At 42.7% G+C, this 15,989-nt stretch overlaps 1 protein-coding gene across 1 annotated transcript in view; it reads right to left on the bottom strand.

Moving 5' to 3' along the window:
* Positions 1-5,341, bottom strand: part of NIPA1 (NIPA magnesium transporter 1) — a 48,473-nt gene extending 43,132 nt beyond the window's left edge. Inside the window, exon 1 of the mRNA XM_068969349.1 lies at positions 5,179-5,341. Within this exon, the coding sequence (XP_068825450.1) occupies positions 5,179-5,341 (163 nt within the window). The remainder of the gene's footprint in view (positions 1-5,178) is intronic.
* Between the last annotated feature and the right edge of the window lie 10,648 nt (positions 5,342-15,989).

Below are 15,989 nucleotides of genomic sequence, written 5' to 3'. Positions count from 1 at the left end.
AGGTAAATGAGATCAGTTCTGAATAATTTGAAGAAAGCTCACAAATAAAATACAAGGTTCAGTTTACCCTCTTTACTACACAGATACTCATGGCCAGTTATTGAGTGCCCACCATATGCCTCCCCATTGACAGGACACGTCCCCTGCCTTGAACAGCCACGATCCAGGGGGCACTCGGACAAGTGAACAAGCCATCAGACCACAGGTTTCAGGAGCAGAAAAGGGTTGAGGACAGACACAAAGAAGACATACAGCAGGAGAAGGAGCCAACTCCATCTGTTAGGGCATGGAGGATTCACAGAAGCTGAGAAACTAACCGGAGGCCCAAAGGGCGGTGGGGGTGAAGACAACATGCATCCATCTCATCTCTAGCTGGGGGGGTACATGCACCTACAAGTCTGCTTTCGAGAGCCAGAAAGCATGGCCCCTTCAAGTCAGTACAGGGGGCTTGAGACTAGCAGGCGGGATACTTGGATCCCAGTTTTCACTCTCATGGGACAACTCACTCACCTTCTGAGCATCTAATACTTTACACAGCTAAGCTGTACTCTTCTCAGGAAAAGAGACTATGAAATCTGAAAAGGAATTTTTTTTATTGTGGAAAAATACATATAAAAGTCACCATTTTAACCATTTTTAAGTGTACAGTTCATGGCATTAAGTACATTCACTCTGTTATACAACCATCATCATCCATCTCCAGAACTATCCCATCTTACAAAGCAGAAACTCTGGGTAAAGAGAATATTTAACAACAACAAAAAAAGAAACTCTGTGCCCATTAAACATTAATTTTCCACCCCTCCTTCTTACAGCCCCTGTGACACCATTCTACTTTCTGTCTCTGTAATTTGACTACTCTAGGTACCTCATATGGGTAGAATCACGTAAGGTTTGTCCTTCTGTGACTGATTTATTTCACTTAGCATAATGTCTCAAGGCTCATCTATAATGCAGCATGTGTCAGGATTTCCTTCCTTTTTAAGACTAAATAATATTCCCTTTAAATGTATATACCACAATTCATTTATCCATTTCCCCATCAATGGATATTTGGGTTGTTTCCACACTTTGTCTATTCTGAATAATGCTCCTATGAACAAGGGTGTGCAGATATCTATACAAGTCCCTGCTTTTATTTCTTCTGGATATATACACTCAGAAATGGAACTGCTGGCTTATATGGTAATTCTACATTCAATTTTTTGAAGAACCTCCATATTGATTTGCATAGCAGGTGTACCATTTTACATTTCAAGAACAGTGCACAAGGGTTCCAATTTCTCAACATCCTCACCAGTGCTTATTACCTCCTACTTCTTTTTAAAACAACAACCATCCTAACAAGCATTAGGAGGTATCTCCTGGTTTGGGGCTCCAAAATCACTGCAGATGGTGATTGCAGCCATGAAATTAAAAGATGCCTACTCCTTGGAAGGAAAGTTATGACCAACCTAGACAGCATATTCAAAAGTAGACACATTACTTTGCCTGCAAAGGTCCATCTAGTCAAGGCTATGGTTTTTCCAGTGGTCATGTATGGATGTGAGAGGTGGACTGTGAAGAAAGATGAGCGCCAAAGAATTGCTGCTTTTGAACTGTGGTGTTGGAGAAGACTCTTGAGAGTCCCTTGGACTGCAAGGAGATCCAACCAGTCCATTCTGAAGGAGATCAGCCCTGGGATTTCTTTGGAAGGAATGATGCTAAAGCTGAAGCTCCAGTACTTTGGCCATCACATTGAAGAGTTGATTCACTGGAAAAGACTCTGATGCTGGGAGGGATTGGGGGCAGGAGGAGAAGGGGATGACAGAGGATGAGATGGCTGGATGGCATCACCGACTTGATGGACATGAGTTTGGGTAAACTCCGGGAGTTGGTGATGGACAGGGAGGCCTGGTGTGCTGTGATTCACGGGGTCGCAAAGAGTTGGACACAACTGAGCAACTGAACTGAACTGACCTGGTTTTAATCAAAGGGAATTTTTTAAAAGTTCATGGTTCTTCCAGGCTTAGGGCATTCTAATAGAGTTACTCATTTATGTAGTTCTCCAAAGCCTCCAGCAAATCCTTGCATATGACTTTCCTTAGTCTGTCTCTACAATGTCAGTCTGAGGGTAGGACACCATCCCCCTAGCTAAGAGGCTCCATCCTAGCCTATCTACCAGCACAGGAATTCTAATATTGCAACTGGCTTTCAACAAACATCTTTATACTCGATGATTATCTTGTTTCTCTTTTAAAAGCTCTGCTTCAAGTGGGTTCTAACACTAAATATATTATCAATGTCCTGTAGCCCCAGGTGCTCCCGGACCTCTTCCCATCTTGAGTCCTTCAAAGCCACCCAGAAGCGAGGCAGTTTCACCTTAAGCCTGTGTTGTGGACGGTGCTCCTAGCCTATCCATTTTCATTCCACGTGTGGTATTCTATTCCAGGTCCTTTCAAGGGTGAGTGAAAGCTAGTAACAGAGGAAGCTGTACCCCAACCCCTCCCAGCCAATAAAAGGGCTGTGACCAGAATGGTGGCTCTCCTGAAGCTAAGACTCAAAAGAAATGCTGGTGCATGGCAATGCAATAAAGTTGAAACTTTAAGTGAGACAGCTTTTTGCAGAGTTAGAAACCATTCCTTAACACAAGAACTTGACTCCCCAGTTTTCAGCCACCTCCTCTGTCCTCCCATCTCCTCCATTTCACTCATTTCATAATGGCCAACTATGCTGCTTGTCAGCAGAAGCAGAAAAAGGATTCAGGAGGAGCTGATTTTGAAATTACTTGTCCTCGATACCTACAACAGTGTCTGACATATAATAAGACTTCCATGAACATCTGCTGAACAAATGAAAACTAATTTATCAAAACAAGACTCTATGTCCATACTCTACCATTATGAGAGGAATGCAGCTAGCTTGAATTAGTAATGGTGGATAGTAACTGGGGAAGAACGAAATTAGCAAATACCACATTTTCACTCATTAATTTAAGGGCATAGTGTGCAAACATAAATAAAAGCATCAATAATTTTTTTTCAGGTTTCTGTGGGTTTTTTCTTATTCACTAACTCCCTTGAACACATAAGCTGAGCTGAAACAACACATTTAGTTTTACTCAATAATCATTGTTTTCTGTTAAGTCTATATTCAGGTTTCCCTAGATTTTACCTAATGTCATATGGTCATGAGTTCTCAGGTTCCTCCTGGTTCTGACAATCTCTCAGACTTTACAGCCTTGACAGGAGGGCTGCAGATATTTTTCAGGCTATATCTGAATTCAGCTTTGTGTGGTGTTTTTCTCATGGTTAGACTGGGTTCGGGAGATCAGGTACCCATCCTATCAAGGGCACATATGTTGTTTATTTTTTGAATTACAGCAAATACTTCACCCTAAAGCCCCTCAAACTGACAGGTGCTCCCTGAAAAGTGTGCAGCTGCCAGATGGCTATTTCCTACCTTAGAGTTTACAGCCGCATCTAAGGGAAACTACATTAGATTTCATTTAGATCTTATGTATAGACTGCAACGTTTTCCCTTTGAAGCTGAATTCTTTAACAAATATCTATGATTTCATATTTTCTCTTGAGGTTATAGGTCCCTTTATCTCTTTCCTCAATTCACTCATGGTTGAACATCCAGGGCACTCAAGAGAGTTTCACTTGCATTCTAGAATTTGAACTATTAAATGAGTTAACTTATTCTTAAACCCATGACCTGGTGGCTTTCTGCTTCCCAGAAAGCTCCTAACACTATTCTTGTAGAACACAATGAACAACCACAAGACCTTCTCAGTCCTTCTGGACAGGTTCATTAGCAGTTTTAAAGCATGCTACATCTTGCCTTCAGTAAACAATCTCAACCTCTCTTAGGACACAGGAACACTGGCAAAAAACCCTGCACATCTCTCACTTTCAATACTGATAAGGAGTGTCCACCTCAAGCAATAGTCAGTCGGCCCATTCTTGGTTATTTTAATCTGTCTTGCGTGTTCTTCACACTGAAAATCATTTGTAGTCAAATCAGTTCAGTTCAGTCGCTCAGTCGTGTCCGACTCTTTGCGACCCCATGAATTGCAGCACGCCAGGCCTCCCTGTCCATCACTAACTCCCGGAGTTCACGCAAACTCATGTCCATTGAGTCGGTGATGCCATCCAGCCATCTCATCCTCTGTCATCCCCCTCTCCTCCTGCCCCCAATCCCTCCCAGCATCAGTCTTTTCCAATGAGTCAACTCTTCACATGAGGTGGCCAAAGTACTGGAGTTTCAGCTTTAGCATCAGTCCTTCCAAAGAAATCCCAGGGCTGATCTCCTTCAGAATGGACTGGTTGGATCTCCTTGCAGTCCAAGGGATTCTCAAGAGTCTTCTCCAACACCACAGTTCAAAAGCATCAGTTCTGCGCTCAGCTTTCTTCACAGTCCAACTCTCACATCCATACATTGTAGTCAAATAGGTCAAATCTAAACCAAAGATGATTCAAGTCGAGGACCTCAGGAACAGAAGCCACAGGAAAGCACAGACCCCGAGGCCAAGCGCCTCCTTGGCCCACAAGTCCCACCCTGGCCTGCCTAGCGCACATTTTTTCTTCGGCACTGATATGGCCACTGCGGGGAGAGAGGTCAGCAGACCCTGCCCTCTAAGTGCACCCCAGGCCCGAGTCACAGCAAAGGTGGGAGGCCAGTCGCTCCTCCCGGTCCGGCAGTGGACTCTGACCATTCCGGAAATACTGCACACAAGAAGCTTTCCCTAAGCAGCCGGCGAATGCAGGTGACAGGGACACGGGGCGACAAAAAGAGGGCAGGTAGGCGGGCTGCATGGCTGCAAAGGGACTGGGTCTGCGAGGCAGGAAAGAAGTCTGCTGGAAAAACCTTATAAAACTGAAGACGGCCTTGGCAGCCGCTGGGAAGAGAAAAAAACAGTGGCGGCGACACCACTACCATCGCTCAGGGCGGGCGGCTGATGTCCCCGGCAGCTTTCCTAGCAGAGACGCTCCTGGCGCGCAGGGCAGCGTCTGTGCCTGCGCTCCGGGTGGGCTAAGGGGTCCCCCGCCCGCGCAGCTCGCCCTTCGGAGGTGCCCCGCCTGGTCTGACGATCCGAACACTCCCCTACTTGAGGCAGCTCCTCTCCCAACACCCTTCGGCGGCTCCCCCCACACCCCCCGCCCCCACCCCGAGCAGGGCCGCTGCCCGCCCTACCTCGCCGCTTGGCGCGCACGATGCCCTTCTTCTGAAGCACGAACGTGGACCCGTTCACCAGGCTCGACACTACGGCCACGCCCAGGCCGAGCGACACGGCGGCGGGGCTCGGGCTGCGCGCCCCCTCCCCGGCCGCCGCCGCTGCAGCAGCCGCAGTCCCCATTCCGCCCGTGCCCGCCCTCTGCGCCTGCGCGCTCGCGCGCCCGGCCAGAAGGCGGGGGCCGGCTCCACCGCAGAGCGACTGGGCTGTGGGGCGGGCGGGAGGGGTGGGGGCACCTTGGGCGGCACGGAGGTTGGGTGGAGTCTGGGCTCCTCGTGGAGGTCAGGCGGAGGGTGGATCCCGAGTTCTGGGAGGAGGGTGAGCGCCGAGAGGAAGCGAATGAGGGTTCGGAGCTCATTAAGAGAGGCGGCGACGGTGAGGGGTGGAGTGAGACTGTAGGTGGGTGGGTGTAGAGAGGCAGAGTTTCCAGATTTGGCAACTGCAAATACAGGACCCCCAGTTAAGTTTGCATCTCAGATAAACACATAATTTTTAGTGGTTGTCCCATCCAATATTCGGGACTGAAAAAGCGCCAACAAGACGCAGTCCTAACTGGGATCATGGACTCCCACAAAGCTGGTCCGGGATCAGCAGGGAGCCGCCCCTGGGGCCTGAAGCCAAGCCACCTATGGAAACTCAAATGGGACCACTAAATGAAGTCATCTGCCTCCGCACTGGAGCAGTGAGCTTGTGATCATACTGTCTATCCCAATTTATTTTTGATAAAACGTACCAAATTTCAGAAAACACGGAACAGTATTTTAAAATTACTCAAGCTCACTACCCTAGCCTAATAGTTATTATTTGAAATGTTTTCCTACCTAAAGTACAATTTAATCACAATATACAAAATAGCCTTTCTATTTAATATACCATAATCAGTTTTAATGTTGCTGCATAATGATTGTTTTAATGATAGTATGGTGTTGGTGGTTTAGTCGCTAAGTCATGTCTGACTCTTGCAATCCCATGGACTGGGAACCTACCAGGCTCCTCTGTCCATGGGATTCTCCAGGCAAGAATGCTGGAGTGGGTTGCCATTTCCTTCTCAGCATTAAAGTTCTCATATAGAAATACAGAAATGATAATGTAATCTCCCGTAAAGTTAATTACCATAATCTGTGTAACTGTTCGGCTGTTGTTGGTTGTTAGTGTTGAGTCCTGCCCCGGGCCATAGGTACAAGGACTTGTACCAAGGCCACAGGAGCAGAGCCCAGAATCAACCTCACCCAAGAAGCTAATTGAACCCCTTTATAACGTTTGCCAAAAGCCCCTGATCATCACTAACACCAAACTCCTAACTCCAAGTTAGGCAAAGATGCCCACTCCAGTAAACAGCCTATAGCTCCTCAACCAATCACCTAATGCCAACCTTCCAGCAGGAATTTTTTTTTGTCTTGAAACTATAAAGATTGGCTACTAAGCCACAAAAATACTGACTCTCCCTGGTTTGTCAGGAGTTTGGCCTGCTGCACTTAAAGCACCTTCATTATCTCTGCTCTTTCCTCCTAATAAACTCATTCCCTTCTGAAATACTCTATGCCTGGAAATTCTTTTCCAACCTGAGCTCAGACTGCTTCAACAGTAAGGTTGCTACCAGTTTGTTTTTCTATTATAAGTGACCATTTTCTTAAGTTTTAAAAATGCTGAAGAGTATCAATCTATACCTATATACATCAGTTTATGAAGCAATATAAAATCAAATACTATTTCTGTATGAAAACTTTTATGGTGAATGAATCTAGTCTCTGCTTATTCTTTGTTGTTGTGGTAATGTATACATAACATAAAACTTACCATTTTAACCATTTTAAAATATACAATTCAGTGGCATTAATTACATTGACAATATTGAGCAACCCTTGTTACTATTTCCAAAAGTTTTCCATTATTACAAACAGAAACTCTGTAACCATAAAGCTTATCCCATTTTCCTCCCCCTGCTGCTGCCAAGTCGCTTCAGTCGTGTCCGACTCTGTGCGACCCCACAGACAGCAGCCCAGTAGGCTCCCCTGTCCCTGGGATCCTCCAGGCAAGAATACTGGAGTGGGCTGCCATTTCCTTCTCCAATGCATGAAAGTGAAATGTGAAAGGGAAGTCGCTCAGTTGTGTCTGACTTTTAGCAACCCCATGGACTGCAACCCACTAGGCTCCTCCATCCATGGGATTTTTCCAGGCAACCAGTAAGCTACTTTCTGCTCTGTGAATCTGCCTATTTTAGATATTTCATATAAGTGGAATTGAACTATATTTGTCCTTCTGTGACTGGCTTGTGTCACTCAGTATAACATTTTTGAGGTTCATGCATGTTGTAGCATTTGTCCATGCATGTGTTGTAATATTCCTTTTATGACTGAGTAATATTCCACTGTAGGTGTATACAGTAGTCCCCTCTATGCAAGGTTTCACTTTACTTGGTTTCAGTTACCCAAACTCAACGTGGTCTAAAATGTTAAATAGAAAATTCCAGAAATAAATAATTCATAAATTTTAAATTGCATGCTGTTCTGAGTACTGTAGTGTGATGAAATCTCATGCCATCCTGCCCAGGACATGAATTATCCCTTTGCCCACTGTATACCATCCATTTGGTCACTTCATAGCATCTTAGTTATCACATCGACTACTGGTAGTACAGTGTTAATGTTCATGCAACCCTTATTTTACTTAATAATGACTCCAAAGTACAAGAGCAGTGATGCTGACAACTTGAATGTGCCAAAGAGAAGCTCTAATGTACTTCTGTCATGTGAAAAGGTGAAAGTTCTCAACTTAAAAAGTAAAGGAAAGAAAACAAACTGTATTCTAAGGTCATATGATCTACACTTAGAATGAATCTTCTATTCATGAAATTGTGAAGAAGGAAAAAGAAATCTGTGCTGGTTTTGCTGTTACACCTCAAACTGCAGAAGTTATGGCCACAGGGATAAGTGCTTAGTCAAGATGAAAAAGGCATCACATTTGTACAAGAAGATATTTTGCGAGAAAGACTATATTCACATAACTTTCGTTACCATGCATGCATGCTAATTCGCTTCAGTCATGTCCAACTTTGAACAACAGTATAGACTATAGCCTACCAGGCTCCTCTGTCCATGCAATTCTCCATGAAGAATACTGGAATGGGTTTGCCATGCCCTCCTCCAGGGGATCTTCCTGACCCAGGGATTGAACCGGCATCTCTTATGTCTCCTGCATTGGCAGACTGATTCTTTACCACTAGCACCACCTGGGAAGCCCCTTTATTACAATGTATTGTCACAATTGTTCTATTTTATCATTATTGTTGTTAATCTCTTCCTGTGCATAATTTACTAATTAAACATTGTCATAAGTGGCACCCCACTCCAGTACTCTTGCCTGGAAAATCCCATGGATGGAGGAGCCTGATGAGCTGCAGTCCATGGGGTTGCTAAGAGTTGGACACGACTGAGCAACTTTACCTTCACGTTTCACTTTCATGCATTGAAGAAGGAAATGGCAACCCACTCCAGTATTCTTGCTTGGAGAATCCCAGGGATGGTGGAGCCTGGTGGGCTGCCTTTTATGGGGTCGCACAGAGTCGAACTAAAGCGACTTAGCAGCAGCAGCAGCAAGTATGTATTTACTGGGGGAAACACAGTGTATATAGAGTTCAGTACTATCTGAAGTCTCAGGCATCCCCTGGGGTTCTTGGAGCATATTGCCTGCAGGTTACAGGGGACTTCCCTGGTGGCTCAGATGGTAAAGAATCTACTTGCAATACAGGAGACCCTAGTTGAATTCCTGGGTTGGGAGGATCCCCTGGAGAAGGGACAGGCTCACCCACTCCAGTATTCTAGAGCTTCCTCAGTGGCTCAGATGGTAATAAATTCACCTGTAATGCGGGAGACCTGGGTTCAATCCCTGGGTTGGGAAGATCCCCTGGAGGAGGGTAAGGCAACCCTCTCCAGTATTCCTGCCTAGAGAATCCACATGGACAGAGGAGCCTGGCAGGATACAGCCCATGGGTTCACAAAGAGTCGGATACGATTGAGTGACACAGCACAAAGGAGGACTACTGTACAACATTTTGTTTATCTAGTCATCTTTTGATGGACAATTCAGTTGTTTCCACCTTTTGGCTGTTGTGAATGTTGTTACAGTGATCATTGTCATGAAAGTATCCATTGGAGTCTCTGACTTAAATTCTTTGGGGTATATACCTAAGAGTGGAATTGCTGAGTCACGTGGTAAATTCTATATTTAGCTTTTTGAAGAACCACCAAACTTTTCCACAACCACTATATCATTTTATGTCCCCACCAGTAATACATGAGGGTTCCAATTTCTCCAAATTATCACCAATACTTCTTATTTTCCCATAGTCTTTTCCACATAGCCATTCTAGTAGGTATGAAGTGGTTGCTTATTCTTTTTAAATATACTACTAAACATCAATGATGTTTTTTGAAAACATAAACAACATCTTGTATCTTAAATCTCAGCAGAAGCAAGTGGACACAGCAGCAACAACATTACCAAAATCATAATGTTTTACTTTTCTAATAATGCTACTTAAAAGAAAAAGACTAAAGCGCTTTTGGAAAAGGAGGCATGCTAAGTTTAAAAAAGAAAACTCAATAAATTTAGAGAATATAACATCATCTCAAATTTCATACCGCTATAGTAACTTATTACCATTGAGAACTCCACTCCAGACAGTGTTCCAGGATATGGATGTATGGTAGACATTTTATCCAGTGGGAAGGCACATGTACATAACTTGGATTTAACATTTAAAAAACTGAAAAGAAACTGAAGTAACTACCCAAGATGAGATAAACACTAATACACCATAAGGGATATTAGTTCCTTAAAGATACCACTAAAATTTAAATGAAAATCAGTAAGAGATGGTAGTTATTATGTTTTTCTTAATTCCACATTTCAAACTTAGACAGTATCAATGAGAAGTGAGGAAATCGGCTTACTTTCTGACTCCTTGAAATGTTTTATGTGTTGAGACATATAACACTTGGAGACTATTCTTTATTCATACCTATCTTAAATACATATGAATTGAGGTGCTCCTACTTTGGGTGCATAGATATTTACAATTGTTATGTCTTTCTCTTGGATTGATCCTTTGATCATTATGTAGTGTCCTTCCTTCTCTCTTGTAATCTTCTTTATGTTAAGGTCTATTTTGTCTGTTGGAGAAGGAAATGGCAACCTACTCCAGTATCCTTGCCTGGAGAGTCCCATGGACGGAAAAGCCTGGTAGGCTACAGTCCACAGGGTCGCAGAGTCGGACACGACTGAGCAACTTCACTTGTCTGTTAGGAGGATTGCTACTCCAACTTTCTTTTGCTTCCCGTTTGCATGGAATATATATTTTCCATTCTCTCACTTTCGGTCTACATGTGTCTTTAGGTGTGACGTGGGTTCTTGTAGACACCATATATATGGGTCTTGTTTTTGTATCCATTCAGCCAGTCTGTGTCTTTTGGTTGGAGCACTTAGTCTATTTACATTTAAAATAATTATTGATATATGTGTTCCTATTGCCATCTTCTAATTGTTTGGGGTTAATTTTGTAGATCTTTTTCCTTCTGTTGTATTTCCTGACTGTATAAGTCCATTTAACATTTGTTGTAAAGCTGGTTGGGTGGTACTGAATTGTCTTAATTTTTGCTTGTCTGAAAAGCTCTTTATTTCTCCATCAATTTTGAATGGAATCCTTGCTGGGTACAGTAATCTTGGTTGTAGATTTTTCCCTTTCAGTACTTTAAATATATCCTGCCATTCCCTTCTGGCCTGCAGAGTTTCTGCTGCAACATCAGCTGTTAAGCACATGGGATTTCCCTTGTACATTACTTGTTGCTTCTCCCTTGCTGCTTTTAATATTCTTTCTTTGTGTTCAGTCTTTGTTAGTTTGATTAGTATGTGTCTTGGTGTGTTTTCTCCTTGGGTTTATCCTGTATGGGATTCTTTGTGCCTCTTGGACTTCATTGGCTATTTCCTTTTCCATGTTGGGGAAACTTTCAACTATAATCTCTTCAAAAATTTTCTCATGCCCTTTCTTTTTCTCTTCTTCTTCTGGGCTCCGATAATTCAAATGTTGGTGCATTTGATATGGTCTCAGAGGTCTCTTAAATATATATGAAAGTGAGTCATTGTTCATATCATCCTTTTACCAAGGTTTCCCATTCATCTTTGATCCACTGGAAATTTTTTAATGACTGTATATTAAAAATAAACAACTATGGGTTCTACACTCTTTGGGCTTTTTTATTTACAGAGAGTTTGCTTGAACTACAAAATGGACATGTCTTATATTTCCAGGCTACACTTTATTTTCCTAAAACTTTGTGGGTATTGTCCCATTGCCTTCTGACATTCAATGTTATTTTAAGTCTGAGTCCAAAGTCAGGGGAAATTGAACCCAAACATGGTATAAATAATGTTGAGGAATGGTTGTTAATTTTCTTGGGTATAGTAATAAAATTGTGACTATATTAATATCTTGACTATTACAGACAACTATGAAAGTATTTACAGATGAAACAATTACACTGCAGATTTGATTTTTTTTTTTTAATTTCACAAGGAAAATAAAAAAGAGTGTGTGAGCCTGTATGGAAATGGATTTGTCAAGCAAATGACACCTGTAACCACCCCAGGAAAAAGTCCTACTGCATGGAGGATAGCAAATAGCATAGGAATGCCTGCCAGCATCTACTCTCTCCATGGTTTGTAGATGTCAGGGTTGCCAGGAGAGACACGGCTCATGGATGGAAACTGGGTGGAACCCTTTACTCACATGCAAAAGAGGAAGAGCAAGGTCAGCTTCAATAGTGGACATTGGTCCCTCATGGTCAGGGATGCAAATAAAAAATGCAAATGAAAAGTCAGGAAAGATTGAAAAAGCTGTTGTTTTCCTTCATCATAAAGTATTTCAAGTGTATATAGAAGTACTGAGAATAACACTTTTTAAAAATCTATGAATTCATTCTTCCAAATCTGTCTAATCCTGTTATTTTGCTGTTTGCGTCAAAAGTTTTAAGGAAACAGGTAGTAGGAGAGACTCTTTATTTCACCTCTCTTCTGCTTAGTGCCTCCAGAATTATTTATTCTTGAAGCACAATAGCTCAATCAGGGTATATTACAATATTGCTCAATCTATATCGTTCTTCCTAGCGCACAGTATATCCTTTCTTTTGTAGATTGTTTTTCCTTCTTTCAGCCAATTCTTTACCACTGTGGGTTTTTTAAAATATATTTTTAAAATTTATTTGGGCATACAGGATCTTTTAGTTGTAGCCTGCAGGATCCACTTCCCTGACCAGGGATCAAACCCATGTTCCCTGCATTGACAGGTGGATTCCTAACTACTGAATCACCAGTAAAGTCCCTACCACTGTGTTTTTTAAATATCCTCAAACTATCCTTCTTCTTCTTGGGTTCTATCAGGTAAATTCTCTTTTAAAGACTCCAGTTCTCTTTGTGTTGAATAGTATCTTATCTGTATTTTCTTAATTATCTCCATATATATCATTGGAAGAGACCCTGATGCTGGGAAAGATTGAAGGCAGAAGAGGGTGACAGAAGTTGGATGGTATCTCCGATTCAATGGACATGAACTTGAGCAAACTCCAGGAGATGGTGAGGGACAGAGAAGCCTGGTGTGCTGCTGTCTTTGGGGTCTCGAAGAGTCGGACACAACTTGGTGGCTGAACAACAACCAGTAGGAGAAAACCGCTAATAGGATAATGGTGGTGTTCTATTTCTTTGGCTCTGAAATTTTCTTTTTCATTTTATCCATTGTCTTGTTATCCAGTGTCTGAGTTCTTCTTTCATTGTTCTATGTTCTTATTAAGCATCTGTGTTGGGGGTTCTCAAGACCATTCAGTGGTTTGATGATTCACTGCTGCTGCTGCTGCTGCTGCTGCTGCTGCTAAGTCACTTCAGTCGTGTCCGACTCTGTGCGACCCCATAGATAAGAGCCCACCAGGCTCCGCCATCCTTGGGATTCTCCAGGCAAGAACACTGGAGTGGGTTGCCATTTCCTTCTCCAATGCATGAAAGTAAAAAATGAAAGTGAAGTCACTCAGTCGTGTCTGACTCTTTGTGGACCCCATAGACTGCAGCCTACCAGGCTCATCTGTCCATAGGATTTTCCAGGCAAGAGTACTGGAGTGGGGTGCCATTGCCTTCTCCATTGATGATTCACTAGCAAGACTCATAAGGACTCAGCATATAGTCATGCTCATGACGTTGGCTTTTACAATGCAAGGCTGTAAAGCAAAATCAGCAAAGGGAAAGGTCCATAGGTTGAAGTCTGGATGAAATCAAGAGTCAGCTTCCAAGAGTTCTCTTTCCAAGGTCACACAGTATGTGCTTAATTCCTTCAACAATGAGCTGTGACAACATGTATGAAGTGCAATCTGCCATGAAAACTTGCCTGACCCCAGGAGTCTAAAGATTTTCTCTGTGGTCAGTCATACACCGAAATTCAAGACCTCCTACAGAAAAGCAAGAGTTCAACATAACCCCTATTGTTTGCACAATAAACAGGCACAGTGAACCATTCTTATCAGTTAGGGGAAAAGATAATAATGAAGCTGTCAGAGGCCTAACTAAATCCAAGTTCCCAGAGGTCACCCAATGGAAAACTTTGCAAGCAGGCCTCTCAGGACAGTTTATCTACCCATCTATCTATCTGTCTGTGTGTCTGTCTTTTTCTTCCCTTTCTTTCTTTTTTCTCTTGTGTATTTGCAGTTAGAGTTTCCTCCATACATCAGTTATAGTAAGGGAAGTACGCTCATAAAAGGTATCTGAATAGATAAACTAGGTATCACAAAGCCAACAGATTGATTCTATTAATTTTAAAAGCAGGAGGAACTCAAGTCTTACTCAGAAAAAACTATTTACTCATTTTTACACACAGAGCTTCCCAGGTGGCTCAATTGGTAAAGAATCAGTCTGGCAATACAAGAGTATTAAGAGATGCAGTTTCAATCCCTGGGTTGGGAAGATCCCCTAGAGGAGGTAATGGCAATCCACTCCAGTATTCTTGCCTGGAGAATTCTATGGGGAGAAGAATGTTAATGCTAACTTAACTCTTTTAATGTTAAAAAGAGTCTCAGTCAATATCTTGATTTCAGCCTTGTGAGACCCTAAGGAGAGAACCAGCTAAGCCATGCTGAGTCCTTACACACAGAAACTGTAAGATAATAAATACTTTTTAAGCCTCTAATTTTGTCGTACAGCAATAGATAACTAATGAAGTCTGCTAGTTTTTTTGTGTGTGACAAAATTTTATTTGTTCTTCTATTCATATTTTCTATACATTGAATGTTACTTTTACATGTTTAATTAGATTCCAGTTCTACTTTTTAATGTTAAAAATATGACATAGATAGTGCTAATGATTTTATGTCTATTGTATCAAATCTGGAGGCACCCAATGCCTGTAAGGTCAGTGGGTTCAGGTGATAAGAACCTGATCCCTCCACTCTAAACTCTCCCTTCATCCTTTCAACTAATAGTTTCATTCATTGCCTGAATAAATTAATATGATGAAATGGTGATTTCTATAAGTCAGTCAGCTTTTCTGCTGCTGCTAAATCGCTTCAGTCATGTCCGACTCTGTGCGACCCCATAGACGGCAGCCCACCAGGCTCCCCCGCCTCTGGGATTCTCCAGGCAAGAACACTGGAGTGGGTTGCCATTTCCTTCTCCAATGCACAAAAGTAAAAAGTGAAAGTGAAGTCACTCAGTCATGTCTGACTCTTAGCGACCCCATCGACTGCAGCCTACCAGGCTCCTCCGTCCATGGGATTTTCCAGGCAAGAGTGCGAGAGTGGGGTGCCATTGCCTTCTCCAAGTCAGCTTTTCTACATTTACTAATTGGAATCTTAAGTGTGCAGCTTGGTCTATCTATCTATCTAACTGCTGCCCAGATCAAGATAAACAAAATTCCTAAGACCCCAGAAGACTCCTGTTCATTTTATCATTTAGTTTGCTTTCTTGAACTTCTTATGGTGGTGGTGAAGTCACTATGTCATCTCCAACTCTTGTGACCTCATGGACTGTTAGCCCACCAAGACTGTCCCTAAGATTTTCCAGGTAAAAATACTGAAGTGGGGTGCCATTTCCTTCTCCAGGAGATCTTCCTGACCTAGGGACCAAACCCTGGTCTCCTGAAATTCAAGCATATTCTTTACCAACTGAGCTACTAGGGAAGCCCTTGAACTTCATATGAGTGAAACCATATAGTGAATTTTCCCTTGTACCTCATTTCTTCATTCAACCTAATATCTGTGAGATTAGTCCATGTTATTGAATGTTCTACTGCCTCATTCTGTGTGTGGGTGTAGTACTCCATTAAGTGAGTATCACAGGATTTATCCATTCTCTGGTTGATGGGCATTTAGATTGTATGAACTTGGGGAATATTAAGAAGAAAAATGGCTATGGGATTTCCTGGTGGTCCAGTTGTTAAGAATCTGCCTTCCAGTGCAGGGGGACTCAGATTCAATCCCTGGTCCAGGAAGATTCCACATGGCGGGGGGCAGCCAAGCCTGAGTGCCACAACTACTGAAGGCTGCATGCTCTAGAACCTGCGCTCCTCAACAAGAGAAGCCACCATAGTGACTAGCCCTTGTTAGAGAAAGCCCGTGTGCAGCAACAAAGACCCAGTGCAGCCGAAAACAAAATAAATAATTGTTTAAATGGTTATGAACATTGTTATACAAATCTCCTTGTGGACATATGCACTCATTTCTCTTGTGTAAATACCTAGGGG

Source organism: Capricornis sumatraensis, chromosome 3, assembly GCF_032405125.1.
Source record: "Capricornis sumatraensis isolate serow.1 chromosome 3, serow.2, whole genome shotgun sequence".
Lineage (NCBI taxonomy): Eukaryota > Metazoa > Chordata > Mammalia > Artiodactyla > Bovidae > Capricornis > Capricornis sumatraensis.
This window is presented reverse-complemented; position numbering and strand designations above follow the sequence as displayed.